The sequence below is a fragment of the Accipiter gentilis genome, chromosome 31 (assembly GCF_929443795.1).
Source record: "Accipiter gentilis chromosome 31, bAccGen1.1, whole genome shotgun sequence".
In the NCBI taxonomy this organism is placed as follows: Eukaryota; Metazoa; Chordata; class Aves; order Accipitriformes; family Accipitridae; genus Astur; species Astur gentilis.
Window position 1 is genome coordinate 14,774,223 of NC_064910.1, and position 23,293 is coordinate 14,797,515.

At 36.8% G+C, this 23,293-nt stretch overlaps 1 protein-coding gene across 8 annotated transcripts in view; it reads right to left on the reverse strand.

The window, feature by feature from the left end:
* Positions 1-23,293, reverse strand: part of NLGN4X (neuroligin 4 X-linked) — a 185,575-nt gene that overhangs the window by 109,394 nt on the left and 52,888 nt on the right. For 7 of the 8 annotated variants that reach the window (XM_049834480.1, XM_049834479.1, XM_049834478.1 and 4 more), the window contains one exon: positions 19,948-20,793. In XM_049834480.1, coding sequence (XP_049690437.1) covers positions 19,948-20,419 — 472 coding nt within the window. In that variant the 5' untranslated portion in view covers positions 20,420-20,793. Of the gene's footprint in view, positions 1-19,251; positions 19,302-19,947; positions 20,794-23,293 lie in introns of those variants that run through there. The other variant, XM_049834484.1, reaches the window with a different exon arrangement.

Here is a 23,293-nt window from a genome sequence, read left to right on the forward strand (position 1 = left end):
CCTCGGAAAGGGTTCCGCAAGGTGGTCTGTGGCGAAAGGCTCCGGCCTGGGGTGCACGTCCACTGCCTCCTGCCCTGAACCACCCATCCCCACTTTGCAGCGAGCACGTCTGCTGTCGCGAAGCTTTCCACCACGGCTGACTTGTCTTGAGGACTTCACGTGCAGGCTTCGTGTGGGGTCTCACAGGTTCTTAATTTCTAATGTTGCGAAGTCTGAGGAAATCGCAGACTTTCTGATACATATTCTTGGGTAACAACAAAAAAGCGAATTCTACATCCAGTTAGAGATACAATTAAAGAACAGGGAAGGGTGCCACACAGGCATGAAGGACACACCTTCAGTACACCCTCCTGCAAATCCAGAGTGTCCTACTTCATCCAACTTTGACCAGCGTTGATTTCTGTGGAAACACCTGCAACAATTGAGACGAACACTTGTACAGTTACCATCCTGGCAAGCTTTAAAGGAAGCTGGTATCCCCACAATGGTTTTCATTTTTCTCTTTTCGTAATGCTGGGTACTTGCTACAAAAAGATCTCTGAAAATGCAACATAGCTAAAATGAATTTTCCAAAGTATCTGACATAAAGTTACATCATTAGGACTATCGCTGTGTTCAGTTTGGTCAAGAACAACATAATAATAAGAAAACACTGGTTATGTCATACCTTTGTACTGAAATAGGTAATGGTAAACAAACTTTCAGTCCAAAATTTAACAAGGATTTATCCTTAGATCAGAGTAGATTTCTCATACAGAAAGTCATGAACTATTTTCTTATTCTAACTGCATCATTAAATCTCTTTTCTATGCAAAATATTATACTCTGCTGCTTTAATTAAGGTTCTAGAAGAGAAAGCAAGAGTCCCTTTGGCTCTCTTCTCTTATCTCATGTTGTTATTCATCTGATACTGCTGTTCTTACTTCACAGTCAAACAGTAAATTTGGTCTATGGGAGTTGTGCGGCTCTCTGTTACGTTACTCATGCTAACCTATACTACCCTGTATTCTATGCATATTGACAATTTCCTGGTATTTTTTTTTATAATAGAGTACATATGTTATTTACAAATAACAACTCTTTTATCAAGCTTATTAATTACACAAATTGGTTTGAAACATCCCATGACAACCAGGATGGAAGGTCTTCAGTTTTGTGACGGCCATATGCATAGCTGATCTAGAATTTTTCTGAGAAAGACTGTAAGATTTATTTTGCAATTACATGTTTTACTTGGTTTCGTAGGCCAATGAGCCTCCTGGAATTATGTCTCTCTTCTCTACAAATAATTACACTGTTAATTAATTTCAGCTTTAATTTCAATGCCTTATGTTGCTAAAAGTTTTGCAAGAAACATCTGCAGTCTCAATAGCAGAGATCCAAACTAACGTTGCCTCTGAGAAAAGTAAGGCTTGACTCAGGAACTATACCTTGTCTACTACAACAACTGGCAGCCCAACCAGCATGACCATATTAACCAGTAAAGCCCAGCTGGTTAGGACTACGCAAAATGATGTCAGCTCTTGCTGCCTTGAATTGCTACATGGGACATGGAAAGATCTGGGAATATTGTGAAAGGCAGGGAGTCACAGGGATTTAATAGGTGCCCAAAGGTACAAATGCCTAAGAAACCAGTATTAATTTTTTTGCACCCAAATGATCATTACTTATTATTACTATGTGAGAGCTCTCTGAACACTAAATACCAGAGAAGGCAGGGCAGAGGCAGGGAAAAGGGCCCAGTTCTCTGTTCTTATGAATGTGATCTGTTAATATATATAAATTAAGATATGTTGATTCCACAGGACCAAATTAAAAGCTAGTTCTAACTTATATTATGAAAACGTTCTTGTGATTTTCTTTTGGGTTTATGTTTTTCTTACTATACACAGTGGTAGTAGTGTTTTGGTCACACAGTTCAGCATTGGTGGCCCACACGAAAGCTGTTGGCAGCAAAGAAACAATACTATCCACACAATGGAGGGGTGAAAATGCATTAAATATTTGTTGTATTAGGCTGGAGTAAAGCATAAAACTTGCACAGTGAAAATTGCCAGGGAAGAAAGAAAGTCTTATTATTAAAAAAAAAAAAAAAAAAGGAAACAAGATTTAATGAGAAATCCAGTGAGAACTGAATGACGTGAAATTTACTTGTATTCCAACAAAGGTGTCAAGAAAGAGATTCTATCTTAAAAGTGGCAAGACAGAAAAAAATAGAGGACTTGAGGAAGAATTTGACAGTGTCAAAAGACGTTTAAAAGAAAGAGAAATTCATTTTAGCTGCTTTTGTAACCAATATGCTTTATACTGAAGTATTTACTCTATTTCTTCCAAACTTCAAACTTTCTTGTTGAGGTAGATTCATTTCCCACACCTAGAGCTAACAATAGGTTAAGTATTCCAGAAGAAAGAATTAGAAACCAGACGTCTTCCTCCCTCAACAGCACCTGAACAACCCTTTCTATGATGCCGTCTAGACCAACAAACATTCAACAATCTGATGCCCTCAAGATGGAAATGGCTAAGAAAAGCCACTCTGGAATACCCCATTGTATGGTGGCTGAAGCACTTTCCTCTTGAGAGGAATGCACGGCTTCATGTTCCCTTCGCAGAGACAACAGATGGATTGCCTGCCATACTCTAGATAAACACCTTAAATGTTGATTGTGAATGAAAGAGAATCCACTTCTCTTCTGTTCACCGCTTACCTGAATCCACCCCAGAAAAAATGTTAAAAGTCTGAGAATATTTGCTTTTAAACTTCCTATTAGCCTAAAGGCTACAACATAGTTCATATTATAAATGTGCACAATGCAACAAAGGGGCTTTGCCCCTTGGTGGCAAAGCTGTAAATAAAATACAAACCAAAAAATATTTCTCCCATTTTACAAGTCCACTATTTAACTTCTAAAAAAACAGGTTTCCTTAGGCAAACCCACACCATTGGCAAAATACCTCTGGAATCTGCATATGCATCAATAACAACACAATTAAATCACCATTTCTAGGATCCATTAGACTTAGGATTTATTTGATATACTTTGAAACAATATGGTCTTAGCACAGAATGAAACTTCACTCTGTACAACACCGCCTTTTCTTCTACTCCGATATTATTAATTTCAATTAATTCCACACATGCTGCTTTGACCCTGCCAGTAAAAGAAATACATCGCATGTATTTCCAAGAAATGAAGCTGAGTGGACAAAGCAACAAAACCAACAATAATGTATGGTCACAGGTAGACTTCCCCTCTGAGCCTGCCAAATGCCAATTGTGCAGTCCCACACACGCTTCCCACAGCCCAGCTGAAAACCTCTGGTAGGACTAAATTGTCTAGCCAGACTGGTAACAGGAAGGTGATGTTAGCCATCTAACAAACATTTTCCAAATCATAGAAAAAAAGATACTAAAAACGTGCTTCTAAAGCTTCTTCACGTTTTTAATACAAAATCTAACTCAACATATTCATGAAGTCTTTAGTTTTATATTTTACATTACGAAACCCTGTGAACCCAATGACTTGCATTACACTAATGCACACCATAGACAGATACATTCCTGATATGAATAACTACTTTTGACTTTCATTAGGATTTTGTTACAAGATTGAATTGCCCTTACTGATAAAAAATAAAATATAATATAATATAATATAATATAATATAGAGATGCTTGAAATATTTCAAGTAGTCTTACTTCAAAATCTTAGCCCTTGGTGCTTGTTATGCCTTTTCTGTTATATTAAAGAGTCTCTTAGTACTTGCTATTTTCTCCCCATGCAGGTACTTAAACACTGTAATCAAGTCACTAGCAATCTTCTTTTTGATAACCTAAACAGATTGAGTACTTTAAATCTTTTGCTGTGAGGCATTGTCTCTGGCTCTTAAGTAGCCCTTTTCTGCATTCTTCAGTCTTACATAATTTTTAAAAACGTGAGCTCTGATCAGTGTCCTAAAAGATATTGAGATTGAAAATACCAACTGAAACAATTGTTATTGTATTTCACAATAATTAACTACTAAAATAATGATGACTAGAAAATAAAAGAATAATGTTTAAATAAATGCAGTAGCTTCCAAGTATATCAAATTGGAACATATATCTGACAAGTCACATGGCTACTAATATACTAATTATTGGAATATACTAATTATTGTCAATATGTACACTTAAAACAAGGACTTCCTACCTGGAGTTTATTCTGCTTATTGTGAAGCTAAATTTAGACCTACCATTGTCAACAAAAAAGATCAGTACCAGCATGGTATGCTCTGTGGTTGGTTAAGCAGAAAATAATCGGGGGGGAGGGTTAAAAAGAGAAATTTTATTTATATCCAAACACAGCAAATTGAAGAATTCATTAAAAAAATGACAGAATAAATTAAATTATAGAAAAGCCTTCCTAAAAGCCAGCTAAACTGCCATACAACTTGGATCCCACTCTGCAGGCTTTGAGGCTGTTAGTCTGCTAATTTAAAAGGCTTAAACCTATTTATTTAATGAATGTGCTATGCTGACAGCTCTAAAGACAGAAATATTCTATTTATCCACAGGATGGGTACAGCAAAAGAACATAAGTATGACTGTACTGAGTCAGATTAAAGAGTGGAATTTCTTTCTTATAGTGAAGATACTTGAAACAATAAAATGACACTTGCATTTTATTTCCAAATACTTATTTCCAGTTACTTACATGCCTGTGCTTGAAGAAATGGAGGTAAAAGAAATAAACAAAGAATTACTAAGCTAACCGATGTTAACTAAGGAAGTTATCAGTTTTGTAAGGGTGTAAGTTCGTGTTTCTTTAGCAGTCCAGTGAAGGCTCAAGCATACAGGCTCACATCAAAACCTCCAGTGAAGGCAGTGCTGTAATTGTGCAATAGGTAAGTAGGCAATTAGAAGTGATAATGAAAAAAACTTGATTTTTTTCTTTTTTTTTTTTTTTTTCTCCTTTTTTAAACAGGAACATCCATCTGGATAGTTAGAAACAGTAGAGAAAAGGATGAATAGGTGGCTGCTGATGTGCAACTGATAGAAGGCAGCCATTGTGTGCAACAAAGTACAGCGCTATTATTTTCATTTTAACTGCTTTTGAAATGAATACATTTAACCTAATAGAAAAAACTGCTTGGACCTCATTTCCATTTATTGCAGTATAATTAAACTTTTAAAGTATGACGCAAATTCTTTACAAGTCTATGTTGGCCTGTGGCACGGCTTGCTCCAAAACCAGTCTCTGTGCACATAAAACCCTGAGAAGACATCTCAACATAATCATAGTACAGATTAGGAGTTTTCTAGAAAAGATGAATACACTTATGACTAAGCAAAGGACTGCTTTTGGCCTACACTAAAAGATGAAAAAAGAACTACCAAATAAGCCTATTCAGACCTGTGAATAAAAGTCCAAAAGGAGAAAATAAAAATATAAAGGTTGATATGGAAAAGTACCTTCTTTGCAGAGAAAGCAGAAGATAGATCTATTAAAGGGAGCATAGCTAAGAAATAGTGAAGATGCTGTGCTATTCAGGAAAAAAATGAAAGTAGGAAAGATCATAATGACATGTCTGTATCCCATCACAACTTTTTTTAACTGTTTATCCTTTGGAATCTGTACTGTTGTTATTTCTGGGAAAAGGTAGGTTGTCTTTACCAGCTTAGATCTACTTTGCCCTGGCCCAGTCTCACCAGAGCGGATGAGCAATGCTCTCTGCGCACTCTTTGGGCTGGTAGGAATTCAGGCCAGGCATCCCAGTGACTGTAAAAATCAGTGACTTTTTTTGGCGGTTGCTGCTGCTTCCTCCTTCAGCAAGTCAGGCCTGCTCAGCAAGGTCCGAACTAGAGAAATATACTGTCATGGCCATTTGCTAACTGTTGGCAGTTCCCCACTTCGCTAGAGCTCTGGATTGCTCCCCAAACGTACTCAGCTTTCTCCATAGTTAAGCCCAAGTATTTAACTTGGGCACACTGTGTGACTTGGCTGCTGTCAGATATTCCTTTACTGGGTGTTCTGACAGCAGACTGGGCAAGATCCAACCTACTGCCTGCTGAACTTAAGAAAACAAATACAGTGCTTCTATTATATCTGACAGAGCATACAACTCCTCCCTAAAATGATAAGGTTGTGCTCAATAGTTTTAGTTTCAGGGGAAAATCGAGAGGCCTACCAGCTTCCTAAAACTAATTTCATCCAACCTACAGCACCTACAGCTCTGTTCAGAGAATAAAGGAACACTTTATATTTTTTTACTCATTTCTGTGGCCAGCAACTATACCTATGGAATGTAAATTTCAGCAAAAATGTAGTTTGTCCTTAGCTCCTTTACCCAATTCAATTGCACAATAGGGAGTGCTGAAGTGTAATGCAAATTATCAGAGCATACAGGTAATTTTGCAGGAAATACCAATCAAAAATGAAAGCAATTTTCAAAGCAATTATCAGGCAAAAAGGTTAGTGCTTTTTCATTGTTTATGAAAAATTCACAAGAGTGTACATACTTTCTGGGCTATAGGCAAGCCAACAACTTTTCAAACAACTGTTGGAAAACAATACAAAAGGCTTCTAAAAATCTTTCTTCATAATCTGCAGGAACTATAGCAGGCTGTAAGTGAGTGACATCAAGACTGCAGGAGTATGTCACTCTTTGCATTGATAAAAAAAAAGCGCTAATAAATTCTGGTCTCAAAATTCCCACCAAAAAACACATAGCAAATCACAGTTACAATCTATCTGTGGTTTCCAAATGACCAAATTCGTATTATTGATAAAAAAATAGAAAAAATTGTTAATTCACTTGATCTATAATATGTTGTGTGAGAGTGGGAGGAATCACCCTTGGTTTATGCTGATGAACTTACAGGGTGCTAGCCCTTGCTATTTTATTCTTTTTCAGCTGAAGTTCACATTACCTTCAGATACAACAACTAGGATAAATTTACTAATTACGTATTCATATGTCATCTTGATTACTGGAACTGACGTGTTTAAATTCTCAGGGTGTGAATCATTACCATTACAACACATTAGATAAACTGTGGCTGTTCATAGTATGTGTCCTTAAACTCAGAACAAACATAGGAGAAAATGCATTAGGTTAAGCATCCTTCATTAACTCTTTTTTTCATCTAGATTAAAAGTCAGGGCATTTGTAGTAGACTAAGAATGTGTGCATAGTTAACTCAAGTAGCTCTCTCTTATACTGCAATAGCCCTGTTGTGCCTAAAACTCTTTTCAGTCATTCTTAGTTGTGGGGAAGACAGAGCAATGTGCCCGTCAGTAGAGAAGGAACATGTGCGCCATGGAACCATTTAGACTTTGAAATTAAATCAAGGTTACAGACAAGGTTAGATCTAACTGGTCAGAGAAAGCAAGCTAGGGAATACATGCCCAAATGCTGTATTAAGGGAGTGGGAACCTGGGAAATGTACGGTATTTTCTAGTAATAAACACCTCTTGGATTATGTAAAACCCAACATTTTCTAGTTCTACACAAAGTAAGTGTGCTGCATGCAAAAAGAATACAATGTCTTTGATGAATTAAGCTCTGAAAACAAAAGTAGTTGGTTGCTCCCTGTAAGGGTTGTTTAACAGCCACAAGAAAGTGAAAATAGTCAGCACAGGTTAGGGTCTTTGGGCTACACAGTCTTCGCTGAGTGTGGGCACTAAACAAGTTCTGTGCATAAAGAATGCCTCTGGCAGTCCTGAAGTGCTGGACCCAGCGTACAAGTACATATCCCTTAGGTCCAGTCTCAGAAGGGTGTTTATAGGTCATGCAAAGTATTCATTTCAGAATGATCTACAAGGGTTATGCCAACTAGGTCACAGCCAGCTGGCAGATCTGCTAGAGCAAACACTTTATACTGTACTCAGGAGTAATTTCTTTATTAGTTGAGTGGTAATGAAGAAAATTAAAGGACTCACAGAAACATTCCAGGCCATTATGTTGCATCTGCAAACAGCATACTTCCTTCCAAAATCCATTTCTGACTTCATGCTTTTGGTAAGCTTTATGAGAGAAACCTATTAACTATGCATCACATATTAGTAAAAGCTTTTTTTCATTCATTGGTAATTTATCTGATCCCTTCTGAGTTTAAATACTTTACACTGGCAGCTTATATGCCTTATCCAAACACGAAGTTTTTCCCATCTTTCAGTATTTGAATGCCTTAGGATCCTCTTCTGGTGTAAGTCTTATTTCCTATACGTCTTTTATCTCTTGGAAAAATTCTATCTGCCATCTCATTTCTGACTACTTTGTGAAGAATGAGAGTAAAGAATTGAATGTAAATTTTGATACCAAGGCTTCACTGTTCTATCAGCAAATTAGTCACATCATCTTTTAGATGCCCTAGTTTTAAACTTCTGTACTGAATCTCTTAAAATCATCCTGGTACAATGGCTCCCAAATCTATTGCCCTTTAGACCTTCCAGAGTTTTGCTTAGAGGTTACAATACAATGCCATGACATGCAAAGTGTTGCCAGTAAATGGGTCACAGAGGTGAATAAGATAGAGCCTAGAAAAAACTATGCATACAAATAAAGGTAAGAATATAGTCTTTTAGGTTGTAACTATATAGGAAGTAACTTGAGCCTTTTACCACATAAAGGCATTTCCTTCTTGCGGTCGTTTCTAACCCTATCGAAGAAGATCAGTATGATCCTCATTTTCTAAATGGACAACCAAGGCACAAACGCAGCGGATAGTTTCTCTCACAACTCTTTCTGTTAGAAATGCCCTCATACCACCACATACCTTATCAATACGTTTGGTAGATAATAAAAGGAAGAAAAACAGTGGCAATTTTGCTTCACATCTCTGTATTAAACAAGAAATCTGTAGTAAACCTGTACATGAAATGGAGAAATTGGAAGGTAAATTTAGTAGGTGCTTGTGGTGTCAAGTAATGCTTACAAAAGAAACAGTTACAAAACAGAAAAATAAAAAGCTATTTGTGGTAAAATAACACATTCACTAAGTACCCCATGAAGAAAAACATCTGTTAAACTAGCTCCACCTGTAATACAGAAATAACTGTTTCATCATCTGGTTTTAGGAGCTAACAGTGACTATCTTATCATTTCTATTGAGGCAAAGCGGGAAAAAGATCACAAGAGAAAAAAACTAATACAGACAAGCAAATCCAAAACCTATCTATTTGTATTTTGAAAGAAGTCAGTTAATCCCAACACTATACCATCCTTATTTATGTGTTAGATATTATGCAAAACAAGCATGGTAAAATAGCATGCATTTAGAAGCTTGATACAATATTAAGAAATAACACATCTGGAAGCAGCACTCACAAATGGCATAAATATTAATTTCATAATATTTTTAAAACCTGATACATGCTAGTACCTTCTAAACTTACCATCACTCACTAACTTCTTCAATTATTTAAGAATAATAGAAAATTATCTTTATTATTACAGGCCACATTTTCAAAGGTGCTAAAAGATAAAAATGACTGGTTGAACTAAAGCAAGAGAAGTGTTACATGATGGAGATCTTTCCCTGGCTTCTTAGATGCTTAGGCATTTTTGCAGGTCACTGTATGCATTTAGAGAACTGACACTTTCAATATCTGAACTTTATCCCCCCCGCCCCGAGTCTTGCAACATCCAAAATACCTGCCGAGTGTATTTATACAATGGGGTGTGGGACAAGCATTTCATGATGACAACGAAAATGCAAGCAAGAGCTGTTCAGCTAAAACTGAAAAATGAAAACAACAACAAAAACTAAATTAAAGAAAACTCTAACGCAGCACTGTAGACTTTGTAAGATGTTCGTGTACCGCCCTGGAGGCCAAATGCAGCTTGCCAGGCTGAGTGGCCCACTGAACGAATCCAGTACAGAAGGATTCAGACATGAGAGAGAATCAGGCTTTCTCTCTTCATCCGATCCATTCACACCCACTGCATAGCTAATTTTCTGCTCCAGCTATTCCTTAGCTGTCTCCCTTCCAAAAATTATTTAAGAGCCATAGCTACTGTTTCCTCACCTTTTTCTGTTTCTCGTGTGTAACTCCGGTAAAACAAGAGATAATGAAAAATATCTGGATAATACCTTCTGTGGAGATGGAAACTGAGGCTACATCTATTTTATGATATTCATTTGTAAGGTGAGCAAAGGTATTCACTTACAACGTGAGCAGAGACGGTGGCAAAACTCAGTAACTACAAGTGGTTGCAATGAATAGTGAACCTGAATAAAGAGAAAAGAAATATGGCTTGAACATCCCTTGGTGGTTTATTGTGAAAATGACTACAGTTAAGAATAAAAGTTTACCTATTCAATCCATCTACTATGTTTTAGTTCCAGGAATAAGACTGAAGGTATTATAGATAATCCCTTGATAATAAAAATAAAGAATAAACCATCCAGCATGCTTTTTAGAAACTTCTCTTGTTTTTTTTAAGTTCACATTACTGCATTTACTTGTATTAAGTCCTCTCTTTGATCTGTTTTCATTAAAATATTCCCACTGAGAGACTGTCATACTAAGCTGGTCTTTTCTGTACAAAGTTTGTGTCATTTTCTTTCACTAAATGTACAGGTAAAAGTTAGTGACAAAGCAGAGCAGTTATTCCATATGGATGGGTTTACGCATCATCAGTAAACATCTGATTTGATACAAGTCCCAAGGACACACCCTAGTCATCAACCCCAACTCAGCCTATTGCTCCTATTCCCTGGAGGCAGCACAAGATCTACTGTTTAGGTAGAGGGAGTCCTGATAATAAAAGCATCTCAAATCAGCAAGACCATAAACGTACCAGTCCTTTTGAATGAGATACATCATGACTGGAAACAAGCTATTTTGGAGGAGAAGCCCTCTACAATTTTTGTAATTTGGCACTTTGGATGACTCAATACAACTTAGTTATACTGTTACTCCAACATGATGATAAGAAAAACTTTAAACACTTTGTACTGTCAGCGAGGATGAAATTTCAGCATGCTTAACATTCTTGTCTCCATGAAAGAAGAGGATGCAAAATGAATTTGGCATTTTGCATGATTCAGCTCTATAATACAGAAAATGGAGAGTCAATGGCATTAACCGAAAAAAAATTCTGCCTCTGTCTTAAGTTGAGGTTATAAATTAGAAGGACAAAATTATTCCTTTTTACAGAGGAATGTTTCTACTAACTCACCATAGCCAAACAGATCAAATTCTCTACTTTAGAATCCATTCTGCCATCGAATGCCTTGCAAGAAGTTCAAAGCAAGCATTATTATTTGCTATTCAATTAGAAACTGGTGCATCCTCAGTGTGCTTCTCATCTGAACCTTTATTATTTTATAATGATAAATCAGTTTTCTGTAAATTTGTCAGTGTGAGTGCATGTTTTGCTTGGACAGGTTTTATTCCATAGAAAAATTCCTCAACCCACAAAACCAGAACCAACACTTACAATGTTATTAATTTTCAGCTTGGGAAAGGTGGATGGGATCCCTTCCTACCTGTTTAAAGGGCATAAACCAGCACCTGTTTGCATGTTTTACTACTGTATTCACCAGCATCATTCGTGGCGCTCTCGATGTCGAGAGACAGAAAAAATTAGTTTGCTGGTAACTTGTGCTCCCTCTTCTGGCTGAATAAAGCATGAAAAGCAAGCGAAAGCCTAACCATTGGGGTAGTATTACAAATGCAGAATTACTCTCTGAAATTTCCTAGCCACACTAAAAATACCACATAAAAGGTAATTTGATTCTAATTTATTTGCAAGGGGATGAAATGTATATATTTGGATTGGATTTTCATTTGCCCTACTGCATATTTAATAAATCAAACAATGTATCCATGATTCCCAGCTATGATGGCTTGTAAACATTACCAGTGATTAATCGGATAGTCATTTGAGTCAGCACAAAGTAATTTCTCTCCATTAGATTAAATATGTCACACCCTGTCAATTAAAAATCCATTTACCAACCCAGCAATAATAAGCATTTTGGAACGAGGCACCAGAAATTCTATTTGTGACTAAAATTCCCTATATATAGTGTAGGAATTTGGCTTAGCATTGCAAGTACATTTATTCTTCACTATAAGTTTGCCTACAGCAAGAACTGTAAAAGACAAATTTTCCTTTTATTATAACACTTCTGTAATGGATTTTTAACACATCAGCACCAGATAGCTGTAAGCATTAGTTCATTTTCATGGTTTTATAATAATTATTTCTTATTGTTTGTCTCTTTGGGTACCAGGAGCCACGTCCAGATTAAAAAAGCCCTAAACCCTAAGAATATAAGTTCATCGTTCATCCATATTCCCTCAGGTGACGACAATATCACCAACACAATTTAAATATGCTATCTTTAACATTCTTTTTTCTATTTGGACAACAACTAATATATTCAACTAACACTATCACAAAATGTGAGCATATGTAATTGATTATATGCCATTCTGAGAATTTTATCTAGTATCATAAGCAAGAAGCACTGACGTAAAGACTTAAATGCTGGCGATATTCTTGCACTTTAAAAAGGATGACAAACCAAAGTGCTGTGCAAAAAAGCTATTATGTTCAGGAGAAATTTTTGTCTTCATTTCAGTTGTCAACAATTTTGTCAGGAATTCTGAGGAGCAAATGATGACCATTGGCCTTATTTCAAATTTGTGTGCATTTATTTTTTAAATACCTAAACACTTCTAGAACAGAATGGCAAATTCGCCTGGTTCACACACTACCTATGACTATCACATTGATGTGGGGACAATTCCTTGAAGTGTTTCCACAGATGCGGACTGATTCATGAGCCTTGTGAGTTAGTTGAGCTACTCAGCGTCGATTTTGTCTGAAGCTGCAATTAACGTGCTAAGGAAGGGAAACTGAGCCAAATTTGAAGGAAAAGATACAAATAACTTTCAAAACCTTCTGACCTATGTAAAAAAACCCTGGAGGAAGATCAGTGAGATCACAAAGCCTTAACAGGAAATCAAAGCTCATACAAATGGTATAGCCATGCCACTGCTGAGATCCAACCATATTCCACACGATCCACTACTCCGACGTCTGCCGAGGTCCCACTGCGCTGCCCTAGGACAAAGGAGAGGCACCGTCTCCCTCTTACTAGGTGTCCTGTTGATTTGTGTTTTGTCAGAAAACAAGACAACGCATAGTGAAAAGCAGCAGCGTACAAAGACATGTTTTGCAGGAGTGCAGAGAAAAACTACGTTTAAAAAAAACCACAAAACAGGCCTAAAAAAACCCCAAAAAACACCCTGAAGAGACAAGTGGGAGTCAATGGGCAGAATAAAGGAAAATTGCCTATCTGATCTGTCTCACGACCCACATGACTGAAGACTGTTTCTTTTGCGTCACTGAGCCAAATGGCACAGCCTCTGCAACTCCAAAGGCGCTGTTCTTTGACTAAAAGGATGATAACATTAATTTGTCTTTGCGGAAGAAACATTAATTCATCGTGTTTTAAAGAACATTCCCCCCATCCTAGCAGGTTTTTCAATATGAGGCAACGATGAGACTCTAGGAAACCATGCCAAAAATCCTGTTCAGATTAGATCATGTCATATCGAATGCTGAGTCTTCTCGCTAGGCTTCACTGCACATCAATTCCTGAAAAGGCCATTTGGGTGCAATCCTGTAAAGTGCCTGTGGAATGGGCAACTCCTGGAGGGAAGGACAGCATTTTGAAATCAGCAACTAAATCTGAATTTAGCTCTAAGGATTTAAGAACTTTATTTCATCTAGATTAGAGTCCTGTTCTTTGGTGTCAGAAGGTATTTGTGACTGTTAAAAGCAAGAATGTAAAATAAGGGCCTGGATTACCCACAGCTTTATCCTGGTAGGCGGAGGATAGTCAGACATATGCCTTCTTCTTTCTCACAGATGCTGCAATATTTCTGGATTAGGAGGAGGGGATATATCGGACCCTAAGAGTGAAAGAATTGGCTTGAGGCGCTCTGACACAATGGGGAGTTTATCTTTCACAGTGGAGAGCGATTTTCTCTCCGACGCTAAAAAGTTTATGTTCAACTGGGATTATATGCAATAATTCCAATGCTATCATTTCGTATTGTAATTGTTATCTACTAATAATCCTTCTCACTTTCGAAAGCAATGCAAGCATTTTACAAAAGGATATGTCTTACTGTGTATAATTTGTGTACAGTGTAAAGTGAATTGCATTTAAATAACAAGGGAACTTTAATAATGAATTTGTATTTTTTCAAAGACGACAAAGAATTGACTAAGAGGGTAGAGGTTAAAAATAAACCAGTCATTGACAAAAACTGTGGCAATCTTGAAACTGAGAACAAACTCTTATTACATTCTGTTGTGTCTCAGACAAACATTATTTTTAATACGAAACTGTTCAAACATTATCATCTATTAAAAAAGAAGCCTAAATATGTTTTAAAATAGTTTTAAAATATTTTTTTAAATATAACTGAATTTAATTAGTTTGCTTTTAAAAATACCTAATAAAATAGAAGTAAAACTCTATGTTGCTATACCAATTACAGAAATCCTAACTGACTTTAAAAAACACATAATAAAGATTTTGAGGAAGAATCAAAACTATAAACATGTAAACAAGAGATATTGGGTTCTTAATTTCTTGAAGCTATATACTTAAGTCCTGGATTTGATTTCTTAAGTAGCTACTTAAATTTACAAAAGTAGTGAAGAAATAATAGAACAACTGCAATTTTGAGATTACCTGATAAATGTCAGATATGCATATACTGAGAATTGAAACTACATACAGTTTAGGAGCATCTACTGTATAGAAATTCAGGTTTATTTGGAAAATAAAAGTTACTATTACTAATATCTCCTACTAACATTTCAACAAAAATAATGTTGTACCATATTGTACCTATCTTGTGCACTATGTTACTTTTTTTATGTACGGACCCTGATTTGTCATATTAATAAAGAAGCCATTGAATAGTTTACCTTTTTTAATTCCATGCCATCAAATAATTGTAAAGATGGGACTCATCTTTCTACTATCTTTTTCTCCCCCCCAAAAAAAGGGAAAAAACCCAATTTTTTATCAATTAAGTTTTATCAGTGTAATTTTGACTAAAAGACTTTTTCCTAGTTGAACAGACACTGCAATTCAACAGCAATGACAAGGAGAAGGCTGCAAACACTCAGTTACATAGTAAGCAGACATTTGACTAATATGGAAAAGTGGTACGGTATACAAGCTATAGAAATCACCTACAGCATATCTTGCTTATCAGCTTTGTTCAAGTTTTTCCTTTCTTTATTTCTTAGTCAAATAGACACAGAGTCTAAAGATGCAGATACTTTTCCTTGATGTCACTGCCCAGAGAAAGAACATGGTTGATCTCTTTGCTCTTGCCCAAGACTTTTTTCTTGCTGGTAGCCCACAGTTAAATATACCACTAATCCTGGACAATATTCTCAGTTTCCCTAATCTAATGAACAAATTATGACCTACCAATTCAGCCTTAATGAGTATCATAGCCTACCACTTTTTGTTGTTAATTCAGCTGTATTTATTGTGATGCAAATGAGACGAGCTCACAGAGCATTTTTAGTGAGCAAACCTCTGAAGTTGCTAAATACTTCATTAGTTAATCCATAACAGATATATAGTGGTTGACTAGCTACCCACTTGTGTAAAATGTACCCTCTATCCATATACCAAAATAAGTAAAATATATACACTTACTATTGATCATGCAAAGACAACAAAAAGTCATCTTTTTCATTTTATTTTCTGTTTAGATCTGAACAGAGCAGGTTTTAAACAAAGCAAAAAAAAAAAAAAAAGATTTGTTCGTGTTGTTTTCTGGTTTTTTTTGTCTGGTTGGTTGTTTTTTTTATCTTGCCTTGCTATTAATACAGTTTTGAAGTTTATCATGAAAGAAATCCAGATTAAGGGTCTTTTCTCTTTGGTTTTTTGTTATTTTTTTTTTCCCCCAGTTATGATAGGAGTTAGCAATCTCCTTCAGCATCCACAGATTCAAATGATAAAGGCCAGGGATTAAGCACAGCCGATTAACAGTCTGTGTCCTCTTCAATCTAGCATTTCCACTGTAGATAAACCCATATTCAGACTGAAGTTATAATAAACAGACTGTCCTCAATATCATTTCCCTAGATGACCTCCTCAAAACTGACATTCAACTATTCTTGTGGAAAATTACAGTTTATAGTAACTGGAGAAGCAGACAAGACAACATATACCCACACAAATGATTCTGAAGATCAAGGCAAATGTTTAGAAACCAATTTGGATAAAATTGTAATTTTACTATAAATATTTTATTTGCTTCAGTTCTGAGTAATTTCTATGATTACAGATTTGACTTATAATAAGAGCAGTTTGCTAAATTTTATCCTTGTTGCTTGTACTGTGTATCTTTAAAATAACTGCATTATTATTTATACTTATTATGACCAAAAAGAAAATTCTTGATAGTTTATAGTGGTTGCAATTCTTTCCCTTCCAAAGACAAAGGAAAACAAACATTGTAAATCTGCAGCTACCCTAGATTGTCTGAAATATAAGTGTTACTCTAAGCAAAGTGTCAGTACAAACCGTTTGCCCAATGAACAACAGCAAAAGAATAAAAATCCACATGGACAGAATTGCAGAAATATTCATTTAGATACGTGGTTTGATTTCTATCATAAATAATATTTTCACCTAAAATGAAAAAAAAAGCCCTAAAACCAAACATACTTTTTGCTTTACAAGAACATTTTAACATGGACAATTCTGACAGGTTACTGCTGCTATTTGACATTTGAAATCCAGAATATTATTGATCAAAAGAAAGGCTATGATTAATACAGATATAAACTGTGTAACAGGGCATATTAATTTCTTTACCTAGGTGCTCCAACTACTTTAGGGAACTATAGAATTTTATGTCATTTAATTTCAATGTACTTCTTCAGACAGAAGCAGCAACATGTCAAACTATTTTATTTTAAATAACTAATCTTGTCTCCCCAGTTAAAGGGACTGTATTCTACTCTTATTTCCATTAGTTTATACTGGCAGAATTCCAGTAAAGCAATTCTGAAATCAGATGAATGCATGTGTACATATATTCTTCAATTCTTTATTCAAAGTACATGATCAAAATTTGGTTCCCTTTGATCAAACCACACAAATGATAAGAAACAGGTCATGCTACATAGTGCAAAAAAAAACCCCAACAAAACAAAATGAAAAAAAAAACACCAAACCTGAGCTGCATTTTTATAGTTATTCACTAGAATTGATTTGAAGTAGGCACTGCATGTGACCACAGTTAATTCATTAGAGTTGCTCATCAATGCTCTTCTCCAAAGTTGGTTTTTTTTAAAAAAAAAGATAATATAAAATGATTCAGATTAACTTTCGCAGTCAGAACATGAATTAGGTTTGGATGATTCCATCTACCTTTTCTTTCAGACGCAAAGCAGATTCAAATGTCTTTTAAATAAATCTGTACTGGAGAAAGAATTGAAAATGTGAATTTAACTCAAAGTCACCCACTTTGAGATCTTTCTTCAAAAACTAATTTCATGGTCTGTCTCCATAACAACGTAGCTTATTTTTGCCAACTAAGACTCATATAATGAAGCATAATGTGTTTAATCAGAGTGTATGGACTACAATTTAAGGCTCTTTATGTTCGGTCTGATTTGGCGACACACTAACTTAGGAGATGTGATTTGTAGGTCAGTTCTCCTTAATCATCTTTATGAGCAGAAGGTTGCATATTTTCCTCACCAAAAAATCCACACTGAGTTATATTTAACTAGTGATAAGATATACAGCATACAATTAAAACATCATGTACTCCATTTATTCATTTTTAAGTTTCCTGTTCCCCATTAGAACCTGTTAAAAATGCTTGTCATATTGTACAGGAACAATCTTGCCTTCAGCCCATCACTGACACCATACCTTGTCTCTCATTATTCATATTCTTTTATGAATGCGTTTATATTCTGAAGAGGATATATCAAAACAAAATAGATTCCATTTACATGCTATTTAGTGTAAAAATAATAATCCAAAACCAGGAGGAAGAGTAAGATACACTTTTTGCGGAATTAAGTGGACAAAAAGGTCTACAACAAGTAAAATTAAATTTGTCAGTCCTTTCTATTCGAAATCTAATGGCACAAGCCATTAGCTATTGCATGCAAGATGAGGAATTTTATAGGTTGTTAGTCATTCAGCACATGGCATTTTATTATTACCCATTTGATATCAACTGTTCTATCCCTAGACATTTGTATATATTTTTCCATGTCTAATTTCCTGTCTTCCTTCATTAATGGAAAAAACTTACTATTACTAGATTGAAGGAATATATGAATTTATTAACACTGGGCTTTAAAATAAGACTGAGTTAGCAGAGCTGATATTCCTTCAGTGAGAACAAATAAAATCTTAACCTGAAATGCTTTCTTAGGGCAAGCTTACCCTAGTGACTAATTAAAAGCTGCAGGATAAAATCCAGAACATAAACAAATTTGGGAAAGAATTATCTACGTTATTATCCAAGGAGCGAGATGCAGTGCAATGAGACTGGAAGAGGGAAAGAACCGAGTGGAAAGATCTGCTCCTTCATCTACAGGGATGCGCGCGCGCGCACACACACGCACACAGAGCAGCCCCCATACACACAGCTTTTATTTCAGAGCACTTTTCATTTAAGCAGTTTGGTAGTATTTATGTTTGCAGAGCTCCCAGTATTCCCAACCCTTACCCCTTTATTTTTAGCTTTCAAGTTTTGGCTTCAGCCGATGAGAACAGGAAAAGAAGGTAGTATGTTTATTGCTGGCAAACAGCTTGGAAATTCTGAGTAAAGAAGCCAATCAAGGCGGAAGGATTATAATAATCAAAGTACAAAATTTGCATATTTAGAGTATGGTTACTGAGAAATAACAATGCCTTGGTTATGCAAATCAAACCCTCAGCTAAAATGAAGGGATTTGCATATCTGGGAGAAATCTGTCACGTTATGCATCGGTAACTACATTCTAAGTGGCTGAAAGGACTGGCTTTTAGCAGAATGTTAAATATAATTGCCAGTACAATTTTTTATTTCCTTGTGATACAGAATAAACTTAACTCATTTGGGGCCTGATGAAAACAGGTCTTCTTGTCTGTAGGAAGCAATACCATTCAGAATGACAAAAGATACATTCAGCATGCCATAAAGCTGGAATTTTTAAGATTGAGATCACGAAAACGTTCAAAGAGTTGCGTGTTACCAATTGTGTTCATCCTTTTTGTCTGCAGAAGGTGGTTTTAAGTAGCCCTCCTGAGAAAGAAGGATTGCAGAAAACAGATGAAAGTTTAAGGCCACCTGTTCAGCTCTGCATAATAAAATCATGTTTACTTCATGTTAAATTTAATGAATGAAGAAAAATAAGTTGGACTGAAAAGTTTCATAGGCAAAAAACTTGGAAAAAAACTGCAGACTGAACTACTATAACCATTTTCTGTTACCTATTAAAATTAAGCAGAGTTAACAGTAGGCTCAGAGATATTATAATAAAATGAAAGAAAAATAATTAGGGAAATTCTCCTTTAAAAATCAGTATGTGGCAGTATTTCTACCATTCATGCATGTGAAAATATGTTACTTCTGGTTAATGTTTATTTCCCCTTTCCTCTGTTGTGAATGATGCTCAACTGTAGTTCAGATGTAAATTTAAGGCTGGCTTACGCACCTTGGCCACTGCCTGCAAACGAAATTGCGGTTTGGTGTTACACTGAAACACGAGAGAGAAATCATGCAAGCATGTTCAATCTACAAAGTATTACTTATAATGCGTGTTCAGAGGCATGATCCATTTCCACAGATAAAATATGGAGGAAACTGAGCAAGGTGCTTTAAAAACCTGGCTACTACTCATATGCAGAACTGGTGAGTGCACTGCAGTGAGGTCCTTAAGAGTACTTACCATCCTCTGTGGGCACATAGATATTCAAATACAGACAGTCTTCATTTTGATCTTGAACATATGTCACCACAGTATCCAGATTGGCTGTAAACCAGACTGGCAGCATGTCGTTGAGCAGTGACCTCTCATCCAGGTACTGCGGGCAGACGGCAGCAAACTGTGTGGCGTTGCGGACACCCGTCCAGGACGACGGTGGCTCCGGGGGCTGAAATCGCCTTTCTCCAGTCGGAGGAGAGGCATAAGGTACACCCAGGTACTGCTCCACTGGACCAAGGATCTCATTAGGCAAAGGTGTTCTTAAACCACGTATTTTGCCATAATTCGTGGTAACAACTGGGTATTGTGCTTGGCCATCGATGAGAGTAAATCTTATAGCCAGTGCAGTTATCCACAGGAGGAAGTTAGAATTCAACATGACACACACTGGGGTGAAGATCAAAGGCAGCCATAGAAGTCCCATTGGTTTCGACATTATTTAAATCAACATCAGCAGGGCTCTTTTTTCCACAGCCGGGAGAAAATTAATCAGTCAAGGAAGATGAAAACTAATAAAATAAAAAAGTAGTCAAAAGGAGATGAAGTGAGGGAAAACGTAACCTTGTTCAGGCAGCAAAAAACCAAAAGCTGATGTGTCGTAGGTACCTCAGCTGACTGGCCGTAGACAAATCCCAACGTCAGAAGAAACAAGGGAGCGTTTGCCCCTAAGGCCCATCCCAGATTTCAGCGTTGGCTTAATCCTAGCAATGCTCCGCACCTCCCAGCAAGTAGTGTGGGGAGAGATCCGCAGTTATTCCACTTCCCCAGCGAAACAGCTCCTTCCAGTGAAGTTCAGCCCACTCAGTCAGCCTGTGACCAAGAGAAAACAAGCAACTCAAATCAACAGACGCATTCATATTGGCATAAATAAATTAAAAAAAATTAAAACCACTCTAATTAAATTCACACACTGCTTCCATGCCAAGGCCCACAAATGGTTTATGAACTTTAGGCACCACGGTTAGTTAGGTGTTTCCAAAGATACATAAGGTAAGAGAGCTGAAAACTGAAGCGACAAGCTTGTCAGAGGTTATACCGCAAACCAAAGATTTCTGCTTCTGTATATGCTTCCAAACCAAACCACAGCCCAAACATTGCTGCTTTCAGGAGGGTATCACGTTTAAGTGCTACCTCCAGGGTATTTTCTGCCCTAAATAAACAGCATCTCCTTTTTAAGCGTGTTTGCACTCCCACAGGAATCATTCATTAAAGCTTTTGCTGTATTGGATAATCTTTGTTATGATATGACTTCTATATAGTATTTTTCACAGGTATGCCCACTCTTCTGTATGACAACCTAATTTACCGCCATTTAATTCAGAAATTCCAATTAATGTAATAGCATTAGATTAGTTCAAATCAAGTGTGAGAATGGTTAGTCAAAATTAGATACAAAGTTATTGGTTTTCATATCTGTTTTCTTTGCTCTACGGCTGACAAACAGGAACAAGGGAAACTGAAAAGAAAAAAGAGTGATACAATCTCTCAGAAGTCAGATTTTGACCTACATAGTGTTACAACTACGTAACATTACCTTCTTGCATGCTCCTACTCTTAATTTTTAGACAGAAGGCAATTCATACAATAATTGTTAATTTTTAATGACATACAAGTCACATATATATACACTAACCATTACAAGCATATAAAAAACCACACAGCACTTGTTAATACTTACATTCTTCTCCCTGCCCAAAGAAACAAAGGAGTTCCTTTTTACCCACTATTCAACTCAAAACCACAGATAGCAATTCCGCAGCTAAAAAATCCTTGCTATATGAAACTGATCCTGATACTTTACATTTGATAGGAAGAACACAAATTTATATATAAAATTTGTATAAGTGGACTACCAGGTCCCATTTTCAGTCAGGACTCTATCTCATGAAGACATAAAGTCAGTTTTCAAGAGCAGAAAAAAAACAAGTTAAGTAGCTATTGACAGTGATTTCAAATTACAAAAAAAACCAAAACAAACAAAACAAAACCCACAAAAAAAACCCTCAAACAACCCAAAAATAACCACAGGAGACACCTATGCTGATTCTTTGAGACAAGGAAAGGCATTTAAAGAAAGATATTTCATTCTCTCAAAACCCCTGCAATTCTTCAATGACTTCATTTTAGCACTCATACCGCAAAAATATTGAAACACCTGAACACCAGAGGCCAGAAAAATATCAGATACGTACTATTTATGGTGAGCAAAAATTCCTAATGCTATTTTCACTGGTAGATAATAGGCTCAGATGCTGCCTCCAAACAATTTAAGCGCAATTTCTGAAGGAATCAGTAACAGCTCCAAGTGCCGTGTCCCCAAGGGCCCCACCAGGGCCATCGGACCCTGCCTGAGCTATGCTGCAGGAAAGCCCCATGCCCAGCCCCATGCCCAGCCCCATGCCCAGCCTGGATCTTGCCCCAGCTGGGTCCCCGGGCTGACTCTGGACCTGTCTCCTCATCCTGCCTGGTCTGACGATCACTGGGCAGCGGCAGGGTCCTCTCCCTGTCCCCAGCCCAGCCTCGGTGGGGTGCTCTAGGAGGATGCCCCGTCAGCGAGAGTGTTGCCCTGCCAGCTCTGCAGTGCCCGCAGCCCCTGGCTCATCCTCCCCCATGGGGCAGACACAGTCTGGCTGCTCCCGGGCACTCAGAGCGGTCAGCAGGCTACCAGCCATGCAAAATTCCTCAAGTACCGCCTTCCCTTCTGACTTCTGCTACCGTCTTTAGCAACAGAAGTCAGCAGCAGGCAGTTCATTTTGGGTAGTGTTCCCTCATGCTCTCTCCCATCCTGACTTTGGTACCCTTTTCTTACCATGAAGCACAAAGCAGATTCTTCTAGTCGTAGCCAGCTGAGGATTTAATCTGCGCTCAGGGAAAAGCAACAGATCCCATTCTCTTGATACCCACACTGCCGAAGTTTGTAATAACATTATAAGAAAAAGAAATGTGGAATAAAGCATTGAGAAAATTGACAAGGTGGAAGAAAAGACACTGATCCATATGATGAAAAATGGAAAAATGTCTGGGCAAACAGCAAATGAAAAAATGAGGAAACAAAAGAAGAAAAGAAAATGGGAATGACAAATAAACAACAGTAAACACATTACCAGCACGGAGAGAAAGAAAAATGACAACATGAAGGAAAGTGGAAGTCCTCAGTTGGTACACACACTGGAGATACTATACAACTGTCAAAACTGTGACTTAAATAATATTTACCCATACTAATTACACGGTGTCTTTGGATCAAATATCTGGTTATATGCCGTTATTTTGAATAAGGTGAAAGGACAGGGAAAGTGAAACATTCATT